The 25680-nt window shown below is 61.2% G+C and overlaps 1 protein-coding gene and 1 non-coding gene across 3 annotated transcripts; both read right to left on the bottom strand.

Annotated features, from left to right (window-relative positions):
- Nucleotides 1-111: 111 nt before the first annotated feature.
- EVPL (envoplakin) lies at nt 112-25680 on the bottom strand. 2 transcript variants are annotated; one of them, XM_053892906.1, is made up of 22 exons: nt 24304-25680; nt 14370-14469; nt 13894-14048; nt 13658-13784; nt 12772-12897; nt 12525-12563; nt 12226-12387; nt 12026-12133; nt 11747-11842; nt 10653-10778; nt 10050-10196; nt 9670-9824; nt 9402-9499; nt 8923-9095; nt 7424-7602; nt 7187-7325; nt 6882-7075; nt 6288-6438; nt 4917-5000; nt 4703-4813; nt 4509-4601; nt 112-3826 (listed from the first exon to the last, which is right to left on the bottom strand). In XM_053892906.1, exons 2-22 carry the CDS (start codon nt 14430-14432, stop codon nt 380-382), a joined length of 5973 nt encoding a protein of 1990 aa, XP_053748881.1. In that variant the 5' UTR covers nt 14433-14469; nt 24304-25680; the 3' UTR covers nt 112-379. The 2 variants fall into 2 exon arrangements, with proteins under 2 accessions (XP_053748881.1, XP_053748880.1); XM_053892905.1 differs by lacking the exon at nt 24304-25680 and adding an exon at nt 17228-17561.
- LOC128774400 (U4 spliceosomal RNA) lies at nt 6586-6729 on the bottom strand. Its single transcript, XR_008418969.1, has one exon. It is a non-coding gene; the product is annotated as a U4 spliceosomal RNA (small nuclear RNA).

Genomic DNA, 25680 nt, shown 5'->3' with positions numbered 1-25680 from the left:
CCATTCCCTTGGCCAGGCTGGGTGGATGGGTCTGCTTCCCACCTGGGAAGGACCCCAGCAACTCTCCCTTGTGCTTATGGCTCAGACAAACCCATCCTGCATTCCCAAATGTGAACTAGACGCGGGGAGAACTCATTTATTGGAAGCACTGGGGCAGGGAGGAGGGAGGAGAGACAGATGTGCCGATGGATGGCTGGGTCTGGGGATGGGCCTGGCAGCCACAGTTGGGGGAGGGGTCCCACACCGCAAACTTCCGAGTAATAGCACAGGTATCAGAGGAAGGACCCACCCGCTTGGATGAGGCTGTTCCCCCCGGGGCGAGGAGTGCACGTGTCCCACCCTCCCCCTCACACCCGCTCCCCGGGACCGCCTGGCCCCCTCAGCGCAGGGGCAGGGAGCGCAGTACTGAGGGGGAGGCGGCACGGTAGCAGCGGTACCCCTCCAGGGCAGCTGGGAGCAGCAGCAGGCCGCTCAGGGGGTCTCTCCGGCAGCGCCCCATGGCCTCCTTATAGCTCACCCGCTCCTTGGAGATGGGGTCTGTCAAATCCTTCTCGTAGCCGGACTCATCCTGCAGAAGCTGGGCCAGCTCCTCGCTGATCATTCCAGAGAGCACCGCCTGCGGGACCGGGATGCGGCCGGTCCTCTTGGGGTCGATGAGCCCCCCAGTCAGGTGCTGCACCTGCAGGTGTGGGAGCACGCTCTCCCGGGGCATCCAGCCCTTCTGGACGGCCTCGCCCACCGACAGCCTCTTCTTGGTGACGGGATCCTCGATGCCCGTGAAGGCCTTCTGGGCGTTGAGCAGCCTCTGCGTGGACGTGTTCTCGATCAGCCCCCTCTCCATAGCCTTGTGCACGGAGTAGCGCTCCCGGCTGAGGAGGTCTATGATGCCCCCCGTGGCCGCCTGGGCCTCCAGCAGCTTCTGCCCGGTGATGGGGTCCAGCATGTTCTTGGCCACTGCCGTCTTGATGGTGCATTTGTTGTCTGTGGTTGTGTCGTAGATGCCGGCGATGGGGAAGCTGTCATCGCCGAGTCCGAGAGAGACGCTGGGAGAGAAGAAACCGGTGCCCTGGGGCGCTGGGGAGGCCAGGGGGGACTTGGAGATGATGGAGCCGATGGAGAGTGAGGAGCAGGGCTTGGTCTCCCCCGCCACGAGCAACGCGAACTCGGAGACGGGGAGGCGGCCGTCCTTGTAGAGATGGTACTCTTCCTTGGAGATGCGCCGACAGCGCAGGGCGGCCTCGATGGAGTACTGCTTCCCGCTCTTGCGGTCCAGGAGCACGGACTCCTCCCCACAGGGGCCCGAGGTGGTGACCTCCTCCCAGTCACACTCGAGCTCCTGTAGCTGAAGGTACTGGCCTCGGTCGATGATGCCCCTCTTGTAGGCCTCGTATGGGGACAGGTCCTTCCCCGTCTCCGGTTCCAAGATGGAGATCTTGGTGGAAAGGTTGGTCTCTCGCGTCTGGGTCTCCTGGTTGAGCTCCTCCCTGCTCACCTTGGCGTGGAGGTCCCGGAGGGTCCTCTCCTTCTCGTGGATCTGGTCCTTCTCGCGGAGGATGGCCGCCTCGAGCTGCGAGAGCTCCCGGCCCCGCCGGGCGGCCTTCTGCCGCTCGCTCTCCGTCCTCTGGCTGAGCAGCTGCGCCTCCTCCTGCAGACGCAGCACCGTCTGCTGCTTCTGCTTCTCCAGCTCCCGCAGCTCCTGCTGCAGCTGCCTTCGCTCCCGGGCCGCCTGGTCCCGGCCCTTCTGCAGCTCGGCCTCCTCCCCGGCCCGCGTCTTCCTCAGCGCCTCGGCCTTGTCGATGCGCTCCCGCAGGTGCCGCACCTCCTCCTCCCGGCTCTGCCGGGCCGAACGCTCCCTGTTGAGCGCCTCCCACGCCCGGGACCGCTCACCCTCCAGCACCCGGTCCTTCTCCACGCGGATCACCTCCTTGTAGATGGTCTTCTCTTGCGCTTTGGTTGTCTGGAGGACGTCGATCTGGACCCTCAGGTTCTTGCACTCCCGATGCAGCCCCGTCACCCGGGCTTTCTCCTGGTCCAGGTCCTGCCGCAGGGCTTCTGTGGACTTCTCCAGGTCCGGGTCCTTCTCCAGCTTGACCACCTCCTCCATGATGATCTTCTCTTGCGGCACGGGAGGCCGCTCCTCGAGCTCCCGGATCTTCAGGCTCAGCCGCCGCAGCTCCCTCTCCGCGGCCAGCTTCTTGCCCCGGTCCTCCTGGAAGCCGAGCAGGCCCTCCCTCTCCTGCACGCCAGCCTGCAGCTGCTGGACTTCCCGCTCCAGCTGCCGCCGCCGGCCCGCCTCCTCGTCCAGGCTCCGGCTCAGCCGGCTGTGGTCCTCGCGGAGCTTCGGGTCCTTCCGGGTGACCACCACCTCCTGCACCACCACCTTCTCCTCGGGCCGCCTCCTCTCCAGCAGCAGGTACTTACTCTGCAGCTCGGAGACCGCATCCTCGGCCGCCCGCCTCTTCTGCGCGGCTTCTCGCACCTCCTGGCGCAGCCGCTCGGCCTCCTTCTCCAGGACGGGGTCCTTCTCGTGGCGCACCACCTCCCTGTTCACCGTCTTGGTCTCCACCTTGGAGCGCTCCCGCTTCCACTCGTCGCGCTCCCCCCGCAGGCGGATGAGCTGCTCCTGGGCCCGCCCGCTGCCGTTGACCAGCTCGTTGAGCCGCGCCTTCAGGCGGTCGATTTCCCGCAGCACCTCGGGGCTCCTCTCGTGCTTCACCACCTCCTGCGTCACCTCCTTGTACTCCACCGCCGGCTTCTGGGCGCGCAGGGCCGCCAGGTCGGGCAGCAGCGCCGCCACCTCCTGCTCCACGCGGCTCCTCTCGCCCGCGGTCTCCTGCAGCTGGGCCCTGAGCCTCGCCATCTCCTGCTGCGTCTCCGGAGCCACCTGGAAGGTCTCGTGGACGCGCTCCCGGAGCTCCACTTCGGGCTTCTGCTCCTCCGCCGCGCCGTGCCTTCCCCGCAGCTCCTCCAGCTCCCGCGCCAGGGTCGCGTTCTCGCTCCGGGTCTCCTCGAGGAGGCTCCTCAGCCTCGCCGCCTCTTCCAGAAGGCCCGGGTCCCGCTCCACCTTCTTCACCTCCTTCACGATCACCTTGGGCTCCACGGCGCCGATTGCCCGCTCCAGCTCTTCGAGACGAGCCCGCAGCTTGGCCACGGCCTCCTCGGCGCCCTTCCTCCGCACGGTGTCCTCTTCCAGCTGCAGCCTCAGCGCCTGGGCCGCCTTGAGCATCTCCAGGTCCTTCTCCACCTTGACCACCTCTCTCACCACAACCTTCTCCTTCACGTTCGGCTCCTTCTCCTCCAGGGCCAGCAGCTCCTTCTTGAGCTTCTCCAGCCGGACCGAGACGGTGGCGTTCTGTCCCCGCAGGTGCTGGATCTCGTGGCCGAGCTGGGCCGCCTGGCTGTCCAGGTCAGGGTCCCTCTCGATCTGGGTGACCTCCTTGGTCAGCAGGTGGGGCCGCACGGCCCTCCTCTTGCTCTCCAGCTGGACCACCTGCTGGGCCACTGCCTCCAGGTCTGCCTGCAGGCTGGCCCGCTTCTTGCCCTCATCCTCTACCTGGGACTTCACCCTGGACAGGTCGCTCTCCAGCTGGGGGTCCCGGTAGAACTCCACCACTTCCTTCTCTTCCAGCCTCTCCAAGGGCCGCTGGGTCCTCAGCTGCAGCAGCCGGTTCCTCTGTTCCTCCAGCTCGTGCTGCACCTGAGCTACCCGCTTCCTCTCCTCCTCCAGCTGGGACTTCAGGGCCTCGGGATCCTTCCCTGCTCGGGCTGGGCCCTCGGACCCCTGCCGTGCATCATGGGTCACCTGGATATCCTCACTGAGCTCCTTCTGCAGAGGGAGAAGAGGAGGGAAAGAGTCCGGGAGGGGAGGTGGGCGCGGGGGGGGAGGGATGAGCCCCATTTCTATCACCCCCACTGCACGCTGAGATCAGAGACCCCTCCCTGCTTCCTGAGGCTTCTGGTAGGTTCCGGGAGCAGGAGTCGCAGACCTTGGACGCGGGATTTTGAGAGGATCCCTCAGCCCCACGACGCAAGGCAGTGTTCGGGAGGAATTTGCACCAGAACGTGCAAACAGGACAGGGTCTCCTTTCCAAACCTCTGCCCCTCCCCTTCCAGCCAGGCTCCCGGGTATGGGCCCACGCTCCTCTGGGAGTGTCGGTGTAGGAGAAAGGTGGCAAGTTCCTCAGCCAGACACCAAGAGCCATGGAAGGCTTCTGTCTCCCAGGGATGGAGACTTAGGTGGCCTCTTGCCCCTTGCGGCTGGTCCTGAGCTAAAGACTTCGTGGGGATTTTCCCCTGTCCCCACTGGCAGACTGCCCAGTGGCTAAGCTGTGACTGCACTGAATGACATCTCCAGGGCCTGACTCTGAGACGGTTACCAGCCTGGAAGAGCCGCTGGGGAGAGAACCGGGGAAGGTAGAGAGCTGTACCCCTCAGGCCGCCGAGCCTGCCATGTCCGTGACCAGCCCAGGCTGCCTCGCACAGGGACGGAGTGGCCGCTGTCCCCGTACCTTCTCGAGCATCCTTCTGGCAAACTCCAGCTGGCGCAGCTGCTGCTGGCATGCAGCTGCCACCTCCGTGTAGGCCTTTGTCAAGTTCTTCTCCTAGAGACGGGGAGCAGGGAGGGAATGGGAGGACAGGGTCAGCTCCAGAGCTGGCAGGGCTGGTGCCGAGGGACACTGAGCCTCGCCGGGTCCCATCTCACCTGGTCCTGGATGCTCTCCTGCAGGGGAGCTACTCGGGGTCTCTTGGGGGCTGACGCTGCCTGAGTGGTCTCCAGGGAGCAGCGGTAGGTATCTGCCTGCAACGCGTAGTCCTGAACAGGGAGGGAAGGACAATAGGCCGATGGTCAGTGGGGGAGACAGGGGATGGGAGAGCAGAGGACTGGCAGAGGGAGGGGAGATAAGTGAAGGGCTTACCTGGAGGGCTGCCTGCAGGTCCTGGGAGAGGCGGGACACCATGGCCCTGTCCTGCTCTCGGCCCTGGATCTCCTGCTGTAGCCTCTGCCAGGGAGAAAGCGGGAGTCGAGGGAGGTCGGCAAACACCATTCAGCCAGGCCCTCCTCCGGGGCCTCAGGCAGCCAGCACGCTCCAGGGGCCGCAGGGGCAGGAGTTCACCTGGGAAACTGCCCTTTCCGGGAATTCTTCCTTCCTCTTTTTGGGAGAATCCCTTCCTTCTGCCCAGTGCCCCTCAGAGTCACGTTCTAGCCCAGGGGCCTTCACCCTGTGACCCACCTAGAGAGCTTGTTGAAACAGAGATTGAAGGCCCCCCTCCAGAGGTCATGACTGAGCAGAGCTGGGTTGGGGCCTGAGAATTTGCACGCCTAACTGTCTCCATGATGCTGGTGTTACAGGTCCAGGGACCTGAGGACCACTGCTCCATCTGAATCGTTCCTAACCTTGGCCGCCCCTTTTCTTCACTTGGGGAACTTTTTAAAAAGTGCTGATGTGGGGCACCCGGGTGGCTCGGCCAGTTAATTGACTCTTGATTCGGCTCAGGTCATGCATGATCTCACGGTTCATGAGATCGAGCCCTGAGTCTGGCTCATGTGCTGTCTGCTTGAGATTCACTCTCTCCGTTCTTACTTCCATGCACACACGCATGCTCTCTCTCTCCCTCAAAATAAATAAACTCCAAACAACAAAAAAAAAGTACCGACGTTCTGGTCCCAGCGATTCCAATTTAATCAGTCTGGAGTGGGGTTCTGGGACAGGGATGTTTTAAAAGCCCCCTGGGTGATTCTAATCTCCAGCCAGGTCTAAGAATCTCTGTCCCAAGCCACCTGTCCGACCTTATACCCCTTTGCTTTCTCCCTAGACACTGTCATTCCTCCTGCGGCCCCAGGCCCTTGTCTTCCAGACCACTTGCCCTGACCCCCCCGTGTCCTGCCAGGGGCTCCCATGGGGCTCTGGCTCTCCACCAGAGCACTCACCAGCAAGGTGGTCTGCAAGGCACTGGCCTCCCCCACCAGACTGGCTGTGCCCGTCGCCTCTGGTTCATTGCCAGTGCGTAGCAGGGGACTGGCAAGTAGGAGGAAGAGGATGAGGTAGGAGCTGGAACCCCCAGGAGCGTAAAGCTCGCTGCCCACCTCATACCAGATGGCGCTGGCCTTGCCGTTTCTGTGGGCCAGGTGGGGCGAGTGTTTAGGGTGGGGGTGACCCCAGCAGGGGCCTGAGCTCTGAGGTCTCTTAGCATGCTGGCCACTAGGGGGCCACACACGCACGGGCGGCTCTCCCTGTGGGGAGGGCCCCCAGAGAGGCTGGAGGTGGCCTGCGGTCCCAGCTCCTCACCTTCTGCGCCTGCAACTTGTAGGCCACCTGGCTGGGCCCGTCGCTGGGCCGCAGCTGGTTGTGGGGCAGGTGCTCCAGCCAGAAGCTCAGGTTGTCCCTGCAGTTCTTGAACTGCTGGTAGGTGAGGCTGGCGTCCTGCAACATCTTCTCCCTACAGGAGGGGGAGGAGGAGGCCCGGAGCAGAGGTGACAGCTACCCTCTGGGGACAGGTGAGGGGTGCACAGAGGAGACTGGTGGGTGCCTTCCTCCCTGGGACGGGTCAGAAGGCCCTATTCTGGGCCTATGCTGGAGCTGGGCATTCAGGGAAGGCCCAGACAGTCTCTGCCAGGGAGGTAGGCAGGCTCGCCCTGGGAGACGGGTGCTGTTATTATCCCATTTTAATTAGCAATAATCGCGCCTCGGATAAACCTTACGGGCTACGATACTGCCACTGCGCAAAGCTGGTTATTATCCCGTTTTAGAGTTGAGGAAACCCAGCCTCAGAGAGGTGAAGTCACCAGTCCAAGGTCACACAGCTTGGTGGCAGCAGCCACTGCTGTGCACTGAGGGGGGAGGTGGAGGCGTGCCTCGAGCCCTAACAGCCCAGCCACTCACCGCAGGTCCAGCTGGTCCCCCACAGCGTGGTAGCGGTCGGTGAGGGCCCTCGCCTGGCGCTGCTGGTGAGGCAGATCTTGGCAGAACTCGCAGAAGCTGTTCTGCAGGGTGCTGCACGCATGCTCGGTGGCCTTCAGCTCGCGGTGCAGCCCCAGCACGCAGGCCTGCTGTTCCCGCAGCTCCCTCCGCAGGCGCTGGGGAGGAGGGGACACGGCGCCGTGCACCCTCGTGGCTCCATGAGTCACCACGCCCACACCCCCCCCCACCGCCCCGCAAATGCTCGGCAAGGCCACCCGGCCCCTCACCTGCAGCTCGCTGACCCTCTCCTGCAGCGCGCCTGGGCTGGCAGGGAGAGGGGCCTCCTGTGCCACAGAAGATTCCAAGCCTCGGATGACCCTCTCCGTGTCCTGGATCTGCCGCTCCAGACCCAGGGCAGCTCTGGCTCTGTGTCAAGGGGGCCCCGTGTCAGGAGCTCCCAGGGCCACACGCACCCCCAACGGCACCACCCAGGGGTCCCCCTTCCCAGTCCCCGGAGCACTCACTTCTCCCCGTAGAGGTTGCAGAGAACCTGAACGTCACTGTACTTGTTCTTGAGGTTGTTGAGGACCACAGGCAGGTGCAGGGCCACGGGGCCCACGGGCTGGCCGGACAGAAATGCTTCACACTCCTGCTGGGCTGCCTCCTTCTCTGCTCCCAGGCTCTGCAGCCGCTGGGCTGTGCCCTGGGGCGGGGCGGGGCGGGACAGGGTCAGAGGTCTCCTTCCAGAAGGGCCCACCCAACCCTGCCCACAAGGCCTCAGAGCACGGTGGGTATGAGCCTGGGCTGAGGCCAGAGATCAGGGATCAGTCCTGGCCCCCAGCATCCCCCTGGGGATGACCTTGGGCCTGTCAACCTCCCCGAGCCCCAGTGTCTTCATCTGCAGAAAGACTGATGGGAGGAGGCAGCACGACCCTGTGGGTGTCACTGTGCCATTCACAAAACGGTTCCCTGCCCGGTCGCCCAGGTCAGGCGGCAAAGCCCTCGCTCTGTCCACATGGGTTATTTTGTTCCTCCTCAGCCACTCACTGTCTACCTTCAGGCCTAAGTGCGCTTCCTAGGGCCCCCAGCACCCCTAACGTGGGAGACGTGGTGGCTTCAGGACTTGAGGACCCAGTTGGGGGCTGCCATGTCCCCATGCAGTCATAACTGGTGACTCAGGTGCAAAGGCCCAGCCCCCTGTCAGCCGCAGAGCCTCAGGTGGCGGGGGGATCTGTGTTGAGGCTGCATTCTGCCCCCTGCCCGCTCTGCCGTCCCCCCACGATGTCCCCTCTGAGTCAAGACCCAGTCTTCAACACCTCCCGCGCATCCTGTCCCAGCCCGGGAGCCCTCCTGTCCCCACCGGCCCTCTGAGCATCTCACACCCCCGGTACAAGGTGGAGCGGAGACCAGCTGTTTGCATGGGGACATGGGCCAACAAGATTCAAACATTTAGAAACCAAACCCCAGCACTGTATTGAACGGAAACTGGTCGGCAAGGACATAACTCAAACCGCCACCCCCTTCCTCCCTGCCCTGTGGGGAGGGGCTGCTTTCACTGTTAGCGCTCAGAGGACTGTCCTTTTGTGATGGAGTTTACACACTGCAACCTCTCCTGGGGAGGCTCCCCCACCTGCCTCCAGGAGGAAGCCCAGGCTTCCTTGCTGCTCTCGGGACCCTCGCTGGAACACCTCCCAAGTGCAGGGTCCAGGGCCTTTACCCTGAGCCCTGCCCTTCTAGAACCTTCCTTGGGCCTGACGTCATCCTTGGGACAACCAGATGCATGGGTCCTGTTTTCAGTGGCGAGGAAATCAGGGCCCAGAGAGGTTAAGTGATTTGCCAAGATCACAAAGCTGGTCAGCGGAGGAGCCAGAGTGGGAGTCAGCTTGTCTTGAACCCTGGACTGTCCGCTCCCTGCCTCTGCCTCGGGTCCCTGCGGCTGCGCGCACACTCGCCTCACCTTTAGTTCGTGCGCCCCCAGGGGAGGGGTTGTTCTTATCCCTGCTGTCCTCGCTCATCCACCCACCTCGTGGCTTTGGATGCGGCCCTCCAGGTCCTCCAGTGGTGCCGTGCGGCTCAGTGGGGCCCGGGCCCAGGCCAGCACCTGCCTCTCTATTTGCCCTAGGTCTCCATCCAGTCGGGTCATCTGTGTCAGGAGTTTCTGGGCCTGTGGGTCTTCTGGGGCTGAGCCAGCGGGAGCTGGGGGCATAGAGTTCCTGTAAGGGTCCAGGGCCTACCTCCCCTCTGCCCATCTGCCTGAGGAGCTCTTCCCTGGTGCCCCCATAGCATCCTGTGTGGGGAAGGGAGGGAGGCGGGTGGGTAGGGCCTAACTGGGGGAGGGACCATGCTCCCTCGGGGCTTGCCAACCCAAGAGATGGAACCCCCCAGCAGAAGTCCCTAATCCAGGGTCCCCCCTGCCCATCACAACCCCCCCGACAGCGACCAAAGTAGGAATCTACTCCTTCTCTCCCAACAATCCCCAAGTCTCTGGCCAGCCCTCAGTACCCTGCTGGCCAGTCTGTAAGGGCTGCGTAGTGCTGGCCGTCAGGTGGCTCTGGACTGTGGCCAATTTCTGCTTCAGGGCCTGCAGCTCCGAGGCCAGCCTAGAACAAGGGGGAGATCAGAGAGGGACGTCTCTCCTCTCTCTCTGAACGCCCCCCCGCCCCCAACTCCGCCCCAGGAGTCACTGCTCCAGGTGAAGGGCAAACACCACAGGACCTGGTCTGGGCCCACAGCCTGCCTCCTGCCCCCGAGTATCCCCAGGCGGACCCACTTGGAGGCCCTGGCCACGGCTTCAGGGTCCGGAGCCGGGATGCAGAAGCAGGCGGCTGGGGCACGTTTGGTCTCCCCACCTGGGCCTTGCACGACCCAGGTGTGCTGGTCGGTGTTGTCCATCAACACATACCGCTCACCCCGCAGCAGCTGCACCTGGGGGACAGGGCAGGTGGGGCTCGTGTCGGCTCAGGGGCAGGGGGATCTGAGGCCAAGATGGAGTCAGGCTGGGTACACGGGCTGGGGTAGGGGCAGGGACAGGCCAGAGGCAGAGCAGGGCTTGGAGGACAGAGGGCTGGGGCAGGGTGGGGATGGGTGGGAGCGGACGCAATGGTGGGACTGGAGGAGGCAGGGCTGCGGCTGGGCGGGCAGAGCCTGTACTTCTTCTGAGTCCCAGTCGCAGATGCTGTCCACGTGCAGAGGCTGCTGGGGGGGGTTCCTGCGCTGCTGCAGAGGGGCCACCTGATGGCTCTGCCGCTGCAGGTCCCCAATGGTCTTCTCAGCGACAGCCAGCTGCTTCTTGTCTGCCTGTGGGGTCCCAGGCTGCACTTGAGGCCTGCCCCGTACTGCCCACCCCCACCATGAGAGCCAAGGGGCCTTCATGAAGACAGGGTCTCTAAGTCAGGAAAGTAAAAGAAGGCCCTCCAAGGGGCCCAGGATCCTGGGGTCTGCTGGTTGGGGCGGGGCGGGGTAGGGGGCTGCTCAGCATCACCCAGGCCTCTAGAGTAGGGGCTGGGGTGGGCGCGCACAGATCCCTCCCAGGCGGTCTCTGTCGCATTGCAGGTGAGGAAACTGAGGCCCAGAGGTGGAAAGGGCTTGCTGGTAACAGACCAGCCCCTTCCTACTAGAGCAGACCCCCTTCTCCTCCCCACCCAGGGTGGGCTCAGGACGGGAATAAGTCCCCGGAGAAGGGTGAGACCTAGACGCAAGGGCCAGCCCCATCCCCTGGAGCGGGGTGCAGGTGGTCTGGTGGGGCTCGCTCACCTCCAGCTGTTGTAGCAGCTCTGTGGGGGCGCCAGGGGGGCCCCCAGGGGCAGGGCTGTACTGGGTGTCCAGGCTGGAGTTCAGCTTTGCCAGGGTTTGGCTGACGGAGTCGGCCTCTTCCTGGAACTGAGGTCGTGGGTAGTCAGGGGGAGAGCTCTGCCCACCAACCCCGCACTGGCCCCTGCACCGTCGGCCTTTCTACCCAGGCCGTGCGGCTTTTTTAACCGGAGTGTTCTGCAAATGGGCGTTTCTGGCTCACTGGGCTTGTTTCAGGGTTATGAAACACTGTGGCTTCTGTGCTTCCTGCCCAGATGGAGTGGGGCTCTCCTGCTTACTCCAGTACCTGCTGTCGTCCTGGCTGGAACCTGGGGTGGGTGCCCCCAAGTGGAAGCTAGGAGTGTGCTTTACAAAGAAACTCCTGGGGGCACCTGGGGGCACCTGGGTGCCTCTGTCGATTAAGCATCCGACTCTTGACTTGGGCTCAGGTCATGATCTCACGGTTCGTGGGATCGAGCCCCGCTTCGGGCTCTGCAGTCACATCACGGAGCCTGCTTGGGATTCTCTCTTTCTCTCTCTCTCTCTCTGCCCCTCTCCCACTCATGCAGGCTCACTCTCTTTCTCAAAATAAATAAACTTAAAAAAAAAAAAAAAAAGAAACATCCTGCAGTTGGGTGATGTTGTGGAATTCTTGTCCGTGTGATAATGGTATGGCAGTTATGTACGAAAATATTTTTAAGAAGGAAGGAAAACCCCTTTGGCTTATGTCCCTCTCAAAGTATATGAAACATCACTTGTGATTTATGCAGAAGAGTAAGATTTTAACTAATTTATTTAGTTTGCCTTTGAGAACCAACCCCTTCCCCACCCCCCGGCCCCCGGGAGCCACCTCACCCTGTTGTGAATGTTTGCGTGACCTCGTTTTCCCTCTGGGACCCGGTCACGATGACACAGCTCTGCCGTTTTTATGAGGTGCCTTGTCTCCCTCCGTGTGAGCGTGTCCTGTGGCGTTCTCCAGGCACCTCTGCGCCCAGGGCCCCGGTGGCCGCCCGCCCCTGTCTCCTCGGGCCCCCACCCAGCCCCGCGCACCAGCTCACCTGGCGATACGTCTCCACATGCTGCAGCTGGCTCTCCTGGCAGATGCACAGGTTCAGAAAGTTCTGCCACGCCATCTTCAGGGCCTCCTGGTGGGTCTGGGGACAGCAACACCCAGCCCTCGGACGGCGCCCGCCCCGCCCCGCCCTGTGCACCCATCCGCTGCCCGCTCGGCCGGCCCCACCCTGGGCCGTGTCTCCCTCTCCCCAGCCTCCCTGGGGAGCCCCCGGATTGAGGGAGCGGGCGGCCCTGAGACCGCGGGCAGCCTCTGTCCCTCGCACCTGGATGGGCCCCACAGCCGGGTGCCCCAGCTCCACCATGCGCTCCCCGTCGTCCTCTAGCTGGTTCACGCTCTGCTCCTGGCTCAGCAGCTCGTGCTGCTTGAAGTGCTGGGGGAAGAGTGCGGAGCATCAGTGACGGGGGAGGACGGGACGGGATGTCCGTGTGCCCCCCTCCCCCGGCCCCCCACTCTGCCGCCGACCTCGTACTCCCGCCGCACGCCCTCGGGGTCCGCCATGAGGTCGCTCCAGTCCTGCTGCAGGATGCCCTGCTGCTGCTGGGCCAGGGCGTTCAGCTGGCGCGTGCAGCCCTGCAGGTGCGTGTACAGGCTGCCCAGGCTCTGCCCGCGCCACGAGGCCGCCTTCTGTGCTCCGCGGGACGTGGCGGGGGAAGGGGGGTAGCAAGGGGCGCCGTCAGGCTGTGCCTGGAAACGCTGGCCCCGGGAAGGGTGCAGGGGGCCAGGCCCAGCCCTCTCCCTGTCCACCCAGCCCTTCCGCTCACCAGGAGGTCCCGGTATTGGCTCCGGATGGTAGCTGCGTCCTGCTTCACCAAGGGGGGAGACAGAGCAGGCTCAGCAAGAGGCAGCATCCAGGGGAGATTGTACCCCTTGTCCTGGGCCCACTGTGTCCCCCACCTCCATCCCTTGCCCCAGAGGGCCCTCCAGGCCACCTAGGCTAGGATGGGAGAAAGGGGAGGGGAGGGGAGGGGAGGGGAGGGGAAGGGCCAGGCAGGGATGTACATCCCCCACCTGCCCGATGAGGTTCCGCAGCTGCTGCCCGTAGGCCTCGATCTCCTTCTGCAGGATGTTGTGCTCGGCAATCTGCTCTTCCAGCTGGGCCATCCCGGGCCCGTACCGGCCCTCGCGCACCTGCTTCTGCAGAAGGAGCTGGGGGTTCAGCTCAGCCGCAGGGCGCCAGCCCTCCCACGCCCTCCCCGCGTCCCCGTGCGGAGGAGCGGAGTCGGTCGTTGGGGCAGAGGGTGGACAGGCCCGCAGAGCAGCCCAGGTGAACGGCAGGCAGCTCACCCCGGGGGACATGCTGCCCTCTGGTGGCCCTGGCTGAGCATCATCACGACTGCAGTCCCCGATGCCTACTGGTCCCCAGAATGCAGAGCTCGGCCGCTAAAATGTCTTCCTGCCCCTCCCTGCCTCCTTACCTGCCCTGGCCTCGGTACCTCCCACCTACACACCTGTCGCTAGGCTCTGGGACCCTGCGACACCTGCGACACCTGTGCCCTCCCCACTGTCCCTTCATTGTGTTGTGATATCAAGGCACGGTTCCCCACCCAATGCTCAGGGTGACACGCCCATGACCTGGCTCTGCCTGCCTCCCCAGAAAACCCCGCTTCCCACCCCACCCTAGGCTGGAGCCTCCGTTTCTTCTTTCTGGAATGTCCTCTCACCATTTCACCCCAACCTAACTGAACCCTCCCACCTCTTCACACACCCCTTCCTGCAGGAAGCCTTCCCTGGCTGCGCACGGTCCCCTGGGAGCTCTCCCTTCCCAGACCCTCCCAGGTGCAAGCACTCAGCAGCCCCCCTCCCCGCCAATGACACAGAGCTCTGTGATTTCCGGTTGGGTCAGCTGTGATTTTGAGCTTCCTGAGGTGTCTCCGACATTGGGGATGACCCTGACCTGTTTCTGCTCCAGCACCCGTGCCCAGTCGACTCTGGGCCCCACGGCGGGGGGCAGCACCATCTTCTCGTACAGGGCGCGGTACTCGGCACACGCCTGGGTCACCCGCTCGTGCAGCTGCTTGATGCTACGAAGGAGGGGGGCCGGCAGGTCAGGGCTGGGCCTGGGGCTCCCCTGGAGCCCCGACGCTTCCGTTCTCCAGCCCCGGCCCCGGCCCCGGCTGCCACCCCACTCACTCCTTCTCGATCTCCTCGGCCTGCGGGTGCTTGAGCCGCCGGGCCTTGTCCACGTCCAGGAAGAGGTCCTTCAGCAGCACCTCGGCCTCCTTCAGGCTGCGGCCCACCTCCTGCCGGTGCTTCAGGGCCTGGTCCTGCTCGCCATGCACTCGGTCCTGCGGGTGTGGGACCACATCCTCGCTGCCCATCATCACCCCTGCCCCGAGCCCCGTTCTCGCATTCCCAGCTGCCGACCTCAGTGCCCACACCAGCAGAGGGCCAGGCCCAGGGCATCTGTGGGGCAGGTGCAAAGACTTGGGGGAGCCCCTTTGACCCTCCCAAGTTGGAAGTCCAACAGAGAAGCAGAGCGGAGCCCTCTCTCCCACTGTGTTTGGGGAACGACCAGACAAGGCCAAGGGTGGTCTGTCCCACCTTCACCGCCTGCACTCCAGATGCTCCAGGGAGCCTCCCTTGCCCCCTCACCCCTGCGGCCTTACCTGCTGCAGTTTCTTCTGGGTCTCCAGGATGTCCCTCTCCACCTGGTCGGCATTGGCCTGCATGCGGGAGATGAGCAGGGCCAGCTCCTGGGTGGCAGCCCTGGGGTGGGGGTGGGGACAGAGAGCAGCCTGGTTGGAAAAGAGCCACCTGCATGGGGTCCACCTGTGTGGGGTCCCCTGTGTCCCTCGGCCCTGTTCTTCTCTGCAGCCAGGCTCCCTGCCCAGAAGGGCGGCATCCAAGACGTGGGGTCTCTGGTCTCTCTCTGCAGGAGGTTCTGGGAGATTCCCAGTCCTGAAGGTCGGAGAGCACTGTCCCCACATGAGGGATCAGAGAATGGGGGTCTCCAGTGTGTCTGGCACAAGGGAGCAGGCCAACATCACCGTCCTGGCAGTGAGTTCCTAACCCCACCCAGCTCCCTGCCTCTCACTTGGGAGTGAATCATGCCTCAGCCGCTAAGGCCGGAGACGGCATGGCTGGGCTTTGGGAGGGGCAGTGGGCTGGCTGGGGGTAGGGGAGCGGCGGCATGTCCCCCACCCCAACCTCCTCCCACCCCAGCCCTGTCTCCCCCTCACACCCTGGCCTTTGCCTATGCCCAGGCTAATAACCATCTGAAGGAGCCACACAGCCCTGGGGCAGGGGGAGGCATAGAGATTGTGCAGACACTTCGACATCCCCAGATTAAGGGGATTTAAGCCTAGATTAGGACCTGACTTGCTCTAGGTCGCACAGCAAGGAGCAGAGTATAAGCCTGATCTGGCTCCCCAGAGTCCTTTGCACCGGGCACTTGCTGTGTGCCTGAGCTCACGCCCTGCGGCCTAGAGGGTCAAGCAAACCTAGTAACAGGTAGAGCCGTCCAAGCCTCATAAGCACAGCACCCTGTGAGGTCACGGCCCTGGGGAAGGGGAAGGCTTCAGGGAGCTGGCCTTGAATTAGGGATCAAAGGATGAACCCCCACCCCTGGCTGCCCCAACAGAGGGATGGTGCCAGAAAGAACTCTGGGCAGGGGCAGCTGGGTGGCTCATTTGGCTAAGCATCCAACTCTTTAAAAAAAAAAAAATGTTAATGTTTATTTTTGAGAGAGAGAGAGAGAGTGAGTGGGGTAGGGGCAGAGAAAGAGGGAGACACAGAATCGGAAGCAGGCTCCAGGCTCCGAGCTGTCAGCACAGAGCCTGACGCGGGGCTCGAACCCACGAACCGTGAGATCATGACCCAAGCCAAAGTCGGATGCTTAACCGACTGGGCCACCCAGGCACCCCTAGTACCCAACTCTTGATTTTGGCTCAGGTCATGATCTCACGGTTCAGTTCCCGAGATTGAGCCCCGAGTTGGGCTCTGCACTGATCTCAAAAAGCCTGCTTGGGATTCTCTCTCTCTGCCTCTCCCCTGCTCACGAGTGCTCTCTCTCAAAATAAATAAACATTTTTTAAAAATGAAAGAACTGTGGACCAAACAGCCTGGGTATGATCACTTTCCAGAGCTATACTGCTGTGTGGCTTTGGGCAAGTTGCTTAAACTCTCTGTGCCCGAAGTGCCTCGTTTGTAAAGTGGGGCTTCAATACTATCTACATCACAGTGTTTCTGTGTTAGGAGGATGAATCCATCTGAAGCAGCCAGTGTGCAGCCTGTGTAGTCGGCATCCAGCTAGGTCTTATTCCACTAGAATATAGGCACCACAAAGTTAAGGACCTGTTGGTTCTGTGTAAGGTGGCATCCTCAGTGCCTAGAACAGTCCTGGCACACAGTAGGTGCTCAATAAACGTGTCAAAGGAATAGACTGCACAGGAGGGGAACAATGAGCCCTGTGTGGGGTGACTGCAGCCAGAGCCAACTGAGCTGTGTAGACAGATCCGCCAGCTGCCCCAGGCTAGGAAAGCGCTGCCCTGGAGCCTGGCTGGGGACAGGGGGCTGTGGGTCCTGCCTGAGCCCCGGGTCACCTGTCTTCAGGCCTGGCCTCCTGGGAGGGCTGCTCCCATCGGGAGGAGCACACTCCACCCTGGGCAGGGCCCAGGAGCCCCAAAGGACAGGTCACTGCAGTGAGAGTCCTAACTGCCGTCTTTCCTGTCTGCCCAGAAGCCCAGCCTCAGTGTCATCACCCTGATCCCTATCAGGGTAATGAGCCTTTCATCTCCACTCCCATCTGCCACCTCCACCCTGCAGGGGGGGCTGACGGCCAGTGAGAGGGAAGAACGAGAAGGCAGCAGCCAAGTCTGTCTGCGGACCATGGGGCTGTCGAGAGGCAGGCCGGGCCGGGCAGGGAGCTGGGGCAGCAGAGGGAGGCTCTGAGGATGTCCCGGGCCTTCTGGCCCTCCCCTTTCCCTGCGGCACCCTCTCCTCACACCCCAACGCTGTAACAAAACTCAAGGCCCCAGGTGAGAGCCTGGAGAGGAAAGCTACAGCTTGGACCCAGCAGCACAACAGCCCCGCCTCCCTGCGCCAGGCACCCAGCCTCCCTTCTCCGCCTCCGTCCCTCTGCCCACCCTGTACCCAGGTTCCAAGGGTCAGCCCAGCCCAAGCAGAGCCGTGAGGGCAGAGCCACAGACAGGGAGCCGGGCACTCCGGTCTCCCAGCACCCCCGGGGCCCTCCTCATCCATCGTGTCTCCTGCAGAGCACCCCCAGCCGTGGCCCTCAGGCCCCTTGGAGAACGTGGGAGCCCCAGGCCGTCCCTGGCCTCCTGCTAGGACTGGAGCTGTCTGGGCAAGGGAGAGAGTCCACCCCCGGGGCCCTTTGGCCTCGGGACACTAAATGCCAGCACCGGGCTGGTCCTGAGCTCCGGGCGGGCTGCCATTGGCAGGTGGAAATGGGAGCACCTGGGCCGGCACCACCCCGCTCCAGCCCGCTGCCCCGGGCCCCACTTACCGGCTGTGCTTGCTGGGGGAGCCCTTGGGAGAGCCCTTGGCCGGGGAGCCCTTAGGGGACCCCTTTCCCTGGGAGCCTTTGTTCAGACCCTTGAACATGGTTGTGAAGGCAGGTGCCGCTCAGGCTGGGCTCGGCCGGTGCAGGCGGGCGGCAGGCAGCGGGCGTGTGTCCTCGCTGGCTGCTCAGCTGGGCTCTGGCGAGGTGGGGCGGCCAGGCACCGAGAAGGCAGTTTCTGGGAGGCCCCTCCCCGCAGGTGAGGCGGCGAGCGGGCGCCGGCCGGGGCTGCCACGCATGCACCCACACTGCCCACACTCAGCTGCTCCTGCACAACCAGTTTGGGAGGAAGAGGCACAGCCCAGAGGGCGGGGCGCCCGAGCCTGCCTGACTCCCAGAGAAGGTTTGGACTTGTTACACCCACACGCCCAGAGGGAAGCGGCAGAGATCGCATCCAGGCAGGCGGGGAAATAGCCGGGCCCAGGAGGGACAGGGTTGCGGACAGACAGAGGCTCGCGCATGCTCAAAGACAGGAGCCCGCAGCCTGCAGCTCGGGCTGGGGGTTGATAAACACCTCCAGGCAATACAGGGCACCTGGCTATCGGGCTATCGGGCACGCCCCCACCCACAGCTCTTACCCCACCGGCCGGGGGCGGCTGGCCTCTGCTCTGTGCTCTCCACCACCATGATGGGGCAGCCAGGGGGCATTCACCCCAGACAACTGGCGCAAGGTACATTTTTAAAAGCGGGCACCACCCAGTTGGCTCCCCAGAGGACACCCCACAGTCCCGCTGCCCGGTCTTCCTGGCTGGCTCAGTGTCATCCTGTCTGTCCGTGGCCCTGGGGCCAGATGCAGTAGGACATCGCTGGGATCCTCCAAAGAGTCCGACACCAGCTCCAGAGGGGCTGGGGTGCCCCTCCCCCAAGAACCCCCAGCATTAGCCTGCAGGTGCTGTTGAGCCTAGGGTCCGGCTGAGCCCCTTGGGAAGCCACTAGACTTGGGTTTTCCTGACTACCTCTCCTCACCTGGTCCCCCAGAAGTGGTCCCCGGTGGCTTTTTCTCAAGACAGGTGGAGTGGCGGACAGCCGTACCAGTTTCGTGGCCTCTTCCTCACACTGAGTGCCAGGGAGGCCATCTCGGTAGCCGCCTTCTCCCACGGTGCCCCCTCTATTGCCAGCCACTCATTTCACTGGCCCGCCGAGAAGAACCCTTCCGCGGCTCTAGAGCCACTCCCTGGAACCATTACAGTTTCAATGGAGGAAGGGCTGGGGCAGTAGCAAAAGGGAGGGAGGCAGTCGTGCTGGGTTTGGAGGCCTGGGACCTCCCGGCAGGCCCAGCTGAGGGCAGAAAACACCCAGAGAAGAAAGAAGGATCCCTCCGACTGGAGACGGCAGGGACAGAGCTGAGACCGGCCGTGTGCGCCGGGAGGACAGAAAAGGTTTGAGTCCCTTTGGGCAGCATCTCACGGACAAGCCACCGAACTTGGTCCTGGAGAGGGGACACAGCAGTCACCCATCCTGGAGGGGCAGGGGCTGAGGGGGGCAGCAGGGGTGGGGAGGGCACCAAGGAGCCTTGACAGAGCAAGTAGCAGTAGGGGAGCAGAGTGGTCTCCAAAGTCCTGCTCCCAGTTGAACGTGATGGTGAGCGGGAGCCAAGGATGGAAGGCCAGGCCCAGAGGGCACACGGCCCCCGCCGCCCCAGCCCTCCCTCCCTGTTATTGCAGGGTGACAATTTTCTTCTCACCACAACTAGCAATCAACCGTTCTCAGAAAAGGGCCATTGTTTAAATGACTGCAAGGTCCAGCAGCCAGCCCTGAACGCCAACTTCGCATATCCACCCGGAGAGCTCACTTCCTTATCTTCGAGATTGGACAAGTGGCGGCAGCCCCCTGGGAGAGCCGAGACAGGAAGGCTGCCTTCCCGAGAGCTCCAAGTCTCTTCCTGGGCGGTGGTGGTCAATGGAGGGAGGGGGCAGGGAGAAAAGAGGTCTAGACTCCAGCCCTGGGAACAGCTGGGGCCAGGGGAGGGCCCCTTAACCGTGGACAGGGGAGAGGGAAGCAGACCCCGGCGGGAGAAGGCAGGAGGCGGAGATTTGGAACATTTGAGCTTTGTCTCCTGTCTGCAGAAGCTCTCCTGGAAATAAACGAGCGCCACAGGAGGCCTGCACACGCCCCGGCGATTAAGGCTAACTGATTCACTGCAAGAAAACCAAGAGGTGAATTCCTGGCGTGACTGTCTAATGCCAAGTCAAATCAGCACCCAGCTCCCCAGACAGGGGCTGACACGCAGGCAGGAACAGCCTGATCTCGGAGATGTTCCTAGTCAGATGGCAGTGATCCTGACCCCCAAGACTAAAAGCACAGGAGAAAGGGAAGGGACAAAGAAAGAAAAGATGTAGGGCTTTAAATATGTGAGCAAGCCAAGTGTCACTGAGAAGGCCGGGATGGGACACAGCCTCCATGGAGACCTGTACCGCCCACACGGCAGCCACTTGATTTCAAAGACTCAGTATGAAAAGATGTAAAATATCTCATTTTTTTTTATATTGATTGAAGTCAAAATATTTTGGAAACACTGTGTTAAATGAAATGCATTTAAAAAAATAGTTTTATGGGTTGCTTTTCACTTCGCTTTTAATGTGCGTTTCCAGAAAACTTAAAATTACAGATGTGGCTTGCATTTGTGGCTCACAGTAAGTTGACCCTTGAACAATGTGGGGGGTGCAGGGTGCCAGCCCCCCGTTAAGTTGAAAATCTCTGCATGACTTTTGACTCCCCCCAAACTTAACTACTAACAACCTACTCGATTAGCCCATATTTTATATGTGATGTGTATTAGTCTCACAATGAAGAGAGCTGGAGAAGAAATATTAAGAAAGTCTTTAGGAAGAGAAAATCTGTTTATAGTACTGGACTGCATTTATTTTCTTTAAAAAAAAATTTTTTTTTAACGTTTATTTATTTTGAGACAGAGAGAGAGGGAGCATGAACGGGGGAGGGGCAGAGAGAGAGGGAGACACAGAATCGGAAGCAGGCTCCAGGCTCCGAGCCATCAGCCCAGAGCCCAACGTGGGGCTCGAACTCACGGACCGTGAGATCGTGACCTGAGCTGAAGTCGGAGGCTCAACCGACTGAGCCACCCAGGCGCCCCTGGACTGCATTTATTAAAAAAAAAAAAAAAAAAAAAAAAAAGCCCCAAATAAGTTGGCCTGCACAGTACACACCCATCTTTTTCAGGGGCCAACTGTACAATTCTACCAAACAGCTCTGACCTGGAAGCTGGGCAGGGAGTCCCAACTTTCAGGCTTCCCAGGCCTCGCCCCTGCCACATCTCCTTCTGAAGCAGGCAGGCCGAGCTCCACCTGGCTCCTTGTCCTGCCACCAGGGCCTCCCCTCGCCTGGAGCTTGCGTCCTCCTCCGTGGAGTGAGCAGCTGAGGTGGACTAGTCCAAGGTCTCCCCCCAGCACTGTGCCAGCTACGACTTCAAGCAGTAGCTGCTTGCATCCCCCAGCCTGGAGCACGCAGGCCGAGTGACGTGGGCCACTTGCAGCTCATGGGGGCGGAGGCCAGAGCAGGGCTGATCAGAACTGAAAGCCGCTCAGGTCCCAGTTCCAAGGCCGCCATGCACGCACGCAGCTGGGCAACAGGGTGGCAGCTGGGACCATGTGCCAGGGCTTATGCGCCGCCCCCCCGCCCCTGCTCTCTGGGTTCCTGCAGAGAGGGGCATTCTTCTCCCTGCTGAAGCAGATGGTGGCAATTGCCGACTTTGCCCTGGGAGCCATCACCTGCCAAGCTCCCGTGTGGCCCTCGATCAGGCCAGACTTCCATCTCTGCAAATTGCCCTGTTTGAACAGAAGCTCTGCCACCAGGCCCGTGGAGCCGAGCTGACTGATAAGCTCTCCCGCCTCACGCTTCCTTGGCCCGCTGAGGAGCGAAGGTGCCTCCACCAGCTGGGCCTGGAGAGGCGAGGGCTGCCGGGGCAGGGCATTAGGGATGAGCCTCCCTCTGCCTGCAGGCGCCAGGGGAGGCAGAGCTGTGGGCCCCGGAACCCAACAAGCCTGGAGGTCAGCCTGGAGACAAGCAGAAGGTGACCATGGCTGCCTAAGAGCAGAACAGGAGGAAAAGGAGCTCTTCCTTTTGGGCCTTTTACAGGAAGAGTCTAGCAATTCAAACCAACCAACAAACGAACCCCACCTATCGCGAGATTAGGGCCCCCCATACTGGATGGCGAGACAGAGAATACAGGGTGACCTCAGGAGTCCTCAAGTCCCAAGTTGGCCTAAGAGGACAAGGTCAAGGCGGCCTTCTGGTGTCTGTTCCCCTCTAGGAGTGACTTCCCTTCCCTAGCCTTGGGCCACAGAGGCCGGCCCAGTCCAGGTGCTGGACCAGTGCTGGGACAGCCCCGCCTCTGGGCCGCAGTGAAGCCTGCTATTGCACAAGCAACCCCTATGTTCCAGAAAGTTCCAGAAGTCTGCAGCTGCCCACTGTCACCCAGGAACTGCTGGGCCTCCGGGTCTCCCAGGGTGCCCAAGGGCTCCGGGCTGCCACCTTGAAGACCTGCGGCCCACCTGTGAAGTTCAGGTCTGGTGGAGGCGGCGAACCTGCACGGAGCCCTGGGCACTGGCCTGAGGAAGGACAAGGTTTACAGAACAAAACCGAAAGAGCTAGCAACAGTCTTCACAGCTGAGGAGCAGCCCTTCCTAATTAGTCTTCCCTGCCAGGAAATTGGAACCACACAGGACAGGCAGCTCTGTGGACTCGGCTGGTTGTCCTGGTGACACTGTTTAGACCCAGCAGGGCCCGGCTCTGGAGGGAGGGTGGCAGAGAAAGGCCGTGGGGTGCGCTGAGGGAAGCCCACCCCGGCCAACTCCCTGCACGGCGGCCCCGCTTCCTGGACCCAGGGTTCACATTGTCCCAGGAGAGAGCCGCTCCCTGTTGGGCTACAGTGAGAAGAGACTTCTATGAACGGGTCCTAGCTGGGCAGGAGCTCCTCCCGCCAGGCCCCAGGTCAGAGCCCCGAAGGGGCACAGGTGCCAACGGGCTACAGGCAGCACTGGAGGGAGAAGCACGTGTTCTAATGCCAGCTGCGTCCACAGAGGAGCGAAGGGAAGGAAATTCCTCTTTGTCAAGTGGCTGTTGGGTACTAAGCCCTGTGCCCGCTGTCCTTCTCCGTTAGAGACAGACGCCCCTCTTTTACAGGTGAGGACCTCCACACCCTCTCCACTCCACACACGAGCCAGAGCGAGCTACCACCGCCAGCTTTCGGGGACCAGTTACCTGTCTGCCTCCTGCCAGAAGATCCCTGGGAGAAGTTCAGCCTAATAGAAGGGATGTGGCTCTTTTCCACGTGTGAGGAGTCAACCACAGACTGAGCATGAGGACACACAGTGACTGTTAATGGAGGTGGAAAGAAAGGGGACCACAGAAGCCGGGCTCCCCCTCCAACACAACGCAGAGGGTGCGGCCGGGAGGAAAGCGGAGCCCCGCCTGCTTGGGGTTTTCTGCAGGTCCTGGCACCTGCCCAGAGCAGCTCGCCAGACGGACGGACGGACGGGCTCTGATAGGGCCGTGGAGGCTGTCACAGTCCCGCCTTAAAGCAAAACTAAAAAATCAAACCTTAGATCCTGAGATCAGTCCCTTAACAGTTCGAAATCAAAAAGGTCAGACAAAAGGTTCTCGGGAACATTCCATCGGTATTCATCGTCCGAGATCCTATTTCCTCTAACTCCTACCAACTGGTAACACCACTAACGTTGCAGAGCGCTCACCGTGCTGGGTGGTGCTTGCAGCCGGGCCCGTCCTGCCCGTGCCCCGTGCAGACTCCCTAACACCTGGTGGACCCACGGGCTAGATTCTTCCAGCTGGGGTTGTCAGGATGCGGGCAGCTTCCAATTTATCTCTCGGCTTTGGAACATCGATAAATTTTACAGCTAAACCTGGTTTCCGTCTCTTCCGTAGCAACAAGTGTCTTAAAAATAAGACTAAAACCAACACATGTTTTTCCTACCTTTGGACATTTTCCCAGGCCTCTGAAGGTTCCAAGCTTGTGAAGGCTGTGGATGGCCATGTGCTGTTTAGAATTCTGCCATCAGCTAGCTTTTGGTACGAATGATGCCAGATGAGCCAAATCGGCATCACAGCATCACAGTGGCCAGAGCACAGCCCCTCCCGGGAAGTCCCCGGAGTCCATCGTCCTCTCCTAGAGGGGGTGAGGCCACCGTGGGGGGAGGGGTGCACTGCCACCACAGGCTGTCACCTCAGGGCCATGGTCAAAGGCTCAGGATGCCACCAGGAGACGGGACCCAGCCTGGCAGTGTTTCATTTCCAACAGGGAATCCAAGAATTCTCAGCTTAATGTAAAACCAGAGAGGCCCAGTACCCCAGAACAATCACAAGAAAGGAGGAAAAAACGTAGGAAACTGCTAAGGCAGGGCTTGTCTGACCCCAGGTGTCTCAACGCTCCTTTTTTCCAAACAGGACCAACAGATTCACAGGCAACAAACTTGGCCAAATTATGTCTTTGAATCTGATGTTCAGCATTATCCCCTGGGAACTGAAGTTAGCTTTTCACTACTACTGCTTCTGCAAATCAAGACCGCCACCACTCAACAGACAAGCAAATAGAAACCATGAGCACAGCAGCTGTAGGGCATGTTCTAAAAGTGCAGAGACCATGGGCGCCCTGGGCGGCTCGGTCGGTTAAGCGTCCGACTTCAGCTCAAGGTTCGAGTTCCAGCCCCGTGTCGGGCTCTGTGCTGACAGCTCAGAACCTGGAGCTGCTTTGGATTCTGTTGTCTCCCTCTCTCTCTGCCCCCCCCCCCCCACCCCACTTGCACTCTCTCTCTCTCTCTCAAAAAATAAACATTAAAAAAAAAAAATTACAGTGCAGAGACCAAATTAAGCTTCCCCTACTCTCTGCAACTTGGGAGACTGAAGTTCTGGCAGGGTCCAAACCTGCTGACCAAGCGTAGCTCATCTGGGTGGAGGGAGGGGAGCCACAACTGCAGGAACGAGCACAGGAAGCAGAGCGGGTGCCCGCACCCAAACCTTATACCCCGAGACCTCACTGCATCTCTCGTTACCTGTGCAGGAAGGACCGAGTGGCCGCTGGCGTTTCATTCTGTGACTCTACCCAGCAAGTTGTGCCGGCCCAAGGAGCAGCCCAGGGCTCATGTCTGAACCCATTCCCATGAAGAGGGGAGAGCTGCTTCCTGGCCCGAGGACAGAATGGGGTCCTGCTTTTGGCCCTCTGTCTCCCGCGACAGGCTGTTTAATGTCAAGGGATCCTGTGTGAAGGGATGTACAAACTAGCCGGAGACCTCGGCCCTGCCAGGTCTGTCTTCTTGCGTAAACATGTGCTCTTAATACTAAACATATCTTGTTACAGCCTCACTGGCCGACCACAGCCACCACTACAGAGCAGCTGCCAGGGACACTGGGACGAAGGGAATTTCTGGTGTCGCCACAAGAAAGGAAAAGCTTAGAAAAGGTCAATCAGAATGACTGACTCCAGACTCTGGTCCCCTACTGACGCCAGCACTCTAAAGAGTGGGAGGGGCAGGAAGGGCCATCTGTAATACAAAGGGACACCTTCCCAGATGGGGGCAGGAGATGCAGGCTGGAGGGCTGCCTGCAGGTGGGTGTCCGGCCCAGCTGTGGCTGGAGGGTCAGCAGAGAATGTGGTGAGGGAAGTACAGAACCTAGACCACAGCCTGGTGCTGCTAAGCCGGAGAGCCAAGAAGAGGGAGAAGAGGGAGAAGAGGGTGAGGAAAAGGATAAAGGCCCCCAGGGCTCCCTCAGACCATTAGAGACACTGCTCCAAGCCTCTGGGACCAAAACCCAAGACGTCAGGCTCAGGTCATCCGCGCCGTATCGTCAGAGAGGGGGGAGGACACCCCTCAACTGCGTGGCACAGATGGGAAAACTTTCCATTTAGAAACAAAATCCGCCTCCTAAGGCTCTTTGACCCAGAGCAGATCCTGAGGGGAGGAGAGCTCACAATCTGAGCACCTGGTGTCCTACACAACCTTCAACTCTAACACAGGCGGCTGATTTGTCTTCCAGTCTCCTAACTTCTGGCAATACCCACCCTCTGCAGCTTCCCCGGAAAAACACAAGGCACCGTGGGTTCCATCTTGAAAGAACAGTCTCAGGCCTTCATTAACTGCCCAACCTTCCCTTCAAGCCGCCCTAGTAGGCTCCAGGTCTGTGCCGCAGGGAAGCCAACACTGCCCGCAGTGGCTCTGCCTTCCTAAGGGGTGAGTGTGCGTCCCCAAAAGGGATTCAGTGGTTTCAGATACAGCTCATGTCTAAATCATTTTTATCCCTAGCTTTCTTACACTGCTTTTGGGACTTCTGTTATTGATGCTACGAAAGAAATAGAAAAGGGTCACTAAGGGAGAAAGTTTAAACAGCATGGAAATTGATTCAAATATAATTTATGGCATCTAAAAATCTTG

The sequence above is a fragment of the Panthera pardus genome, unplaced genomic scaffold (genome assembly GCF_024362965.1).
Source record: "Panthera pardus isolate Hobbes unplaced genomic scaffold, ASM2436296v1 HiC_scaffold_3, whole genome shotgun sequence".
Lineage (NCBI taxonomy): Eukaryota > Metazoa > Chordata > Mammalia > Carnivora > Felidae > Panthera > Panthera pardus.
This window is presented reverse-complemented; position numbering and strand designations above follow the sequence as displayed.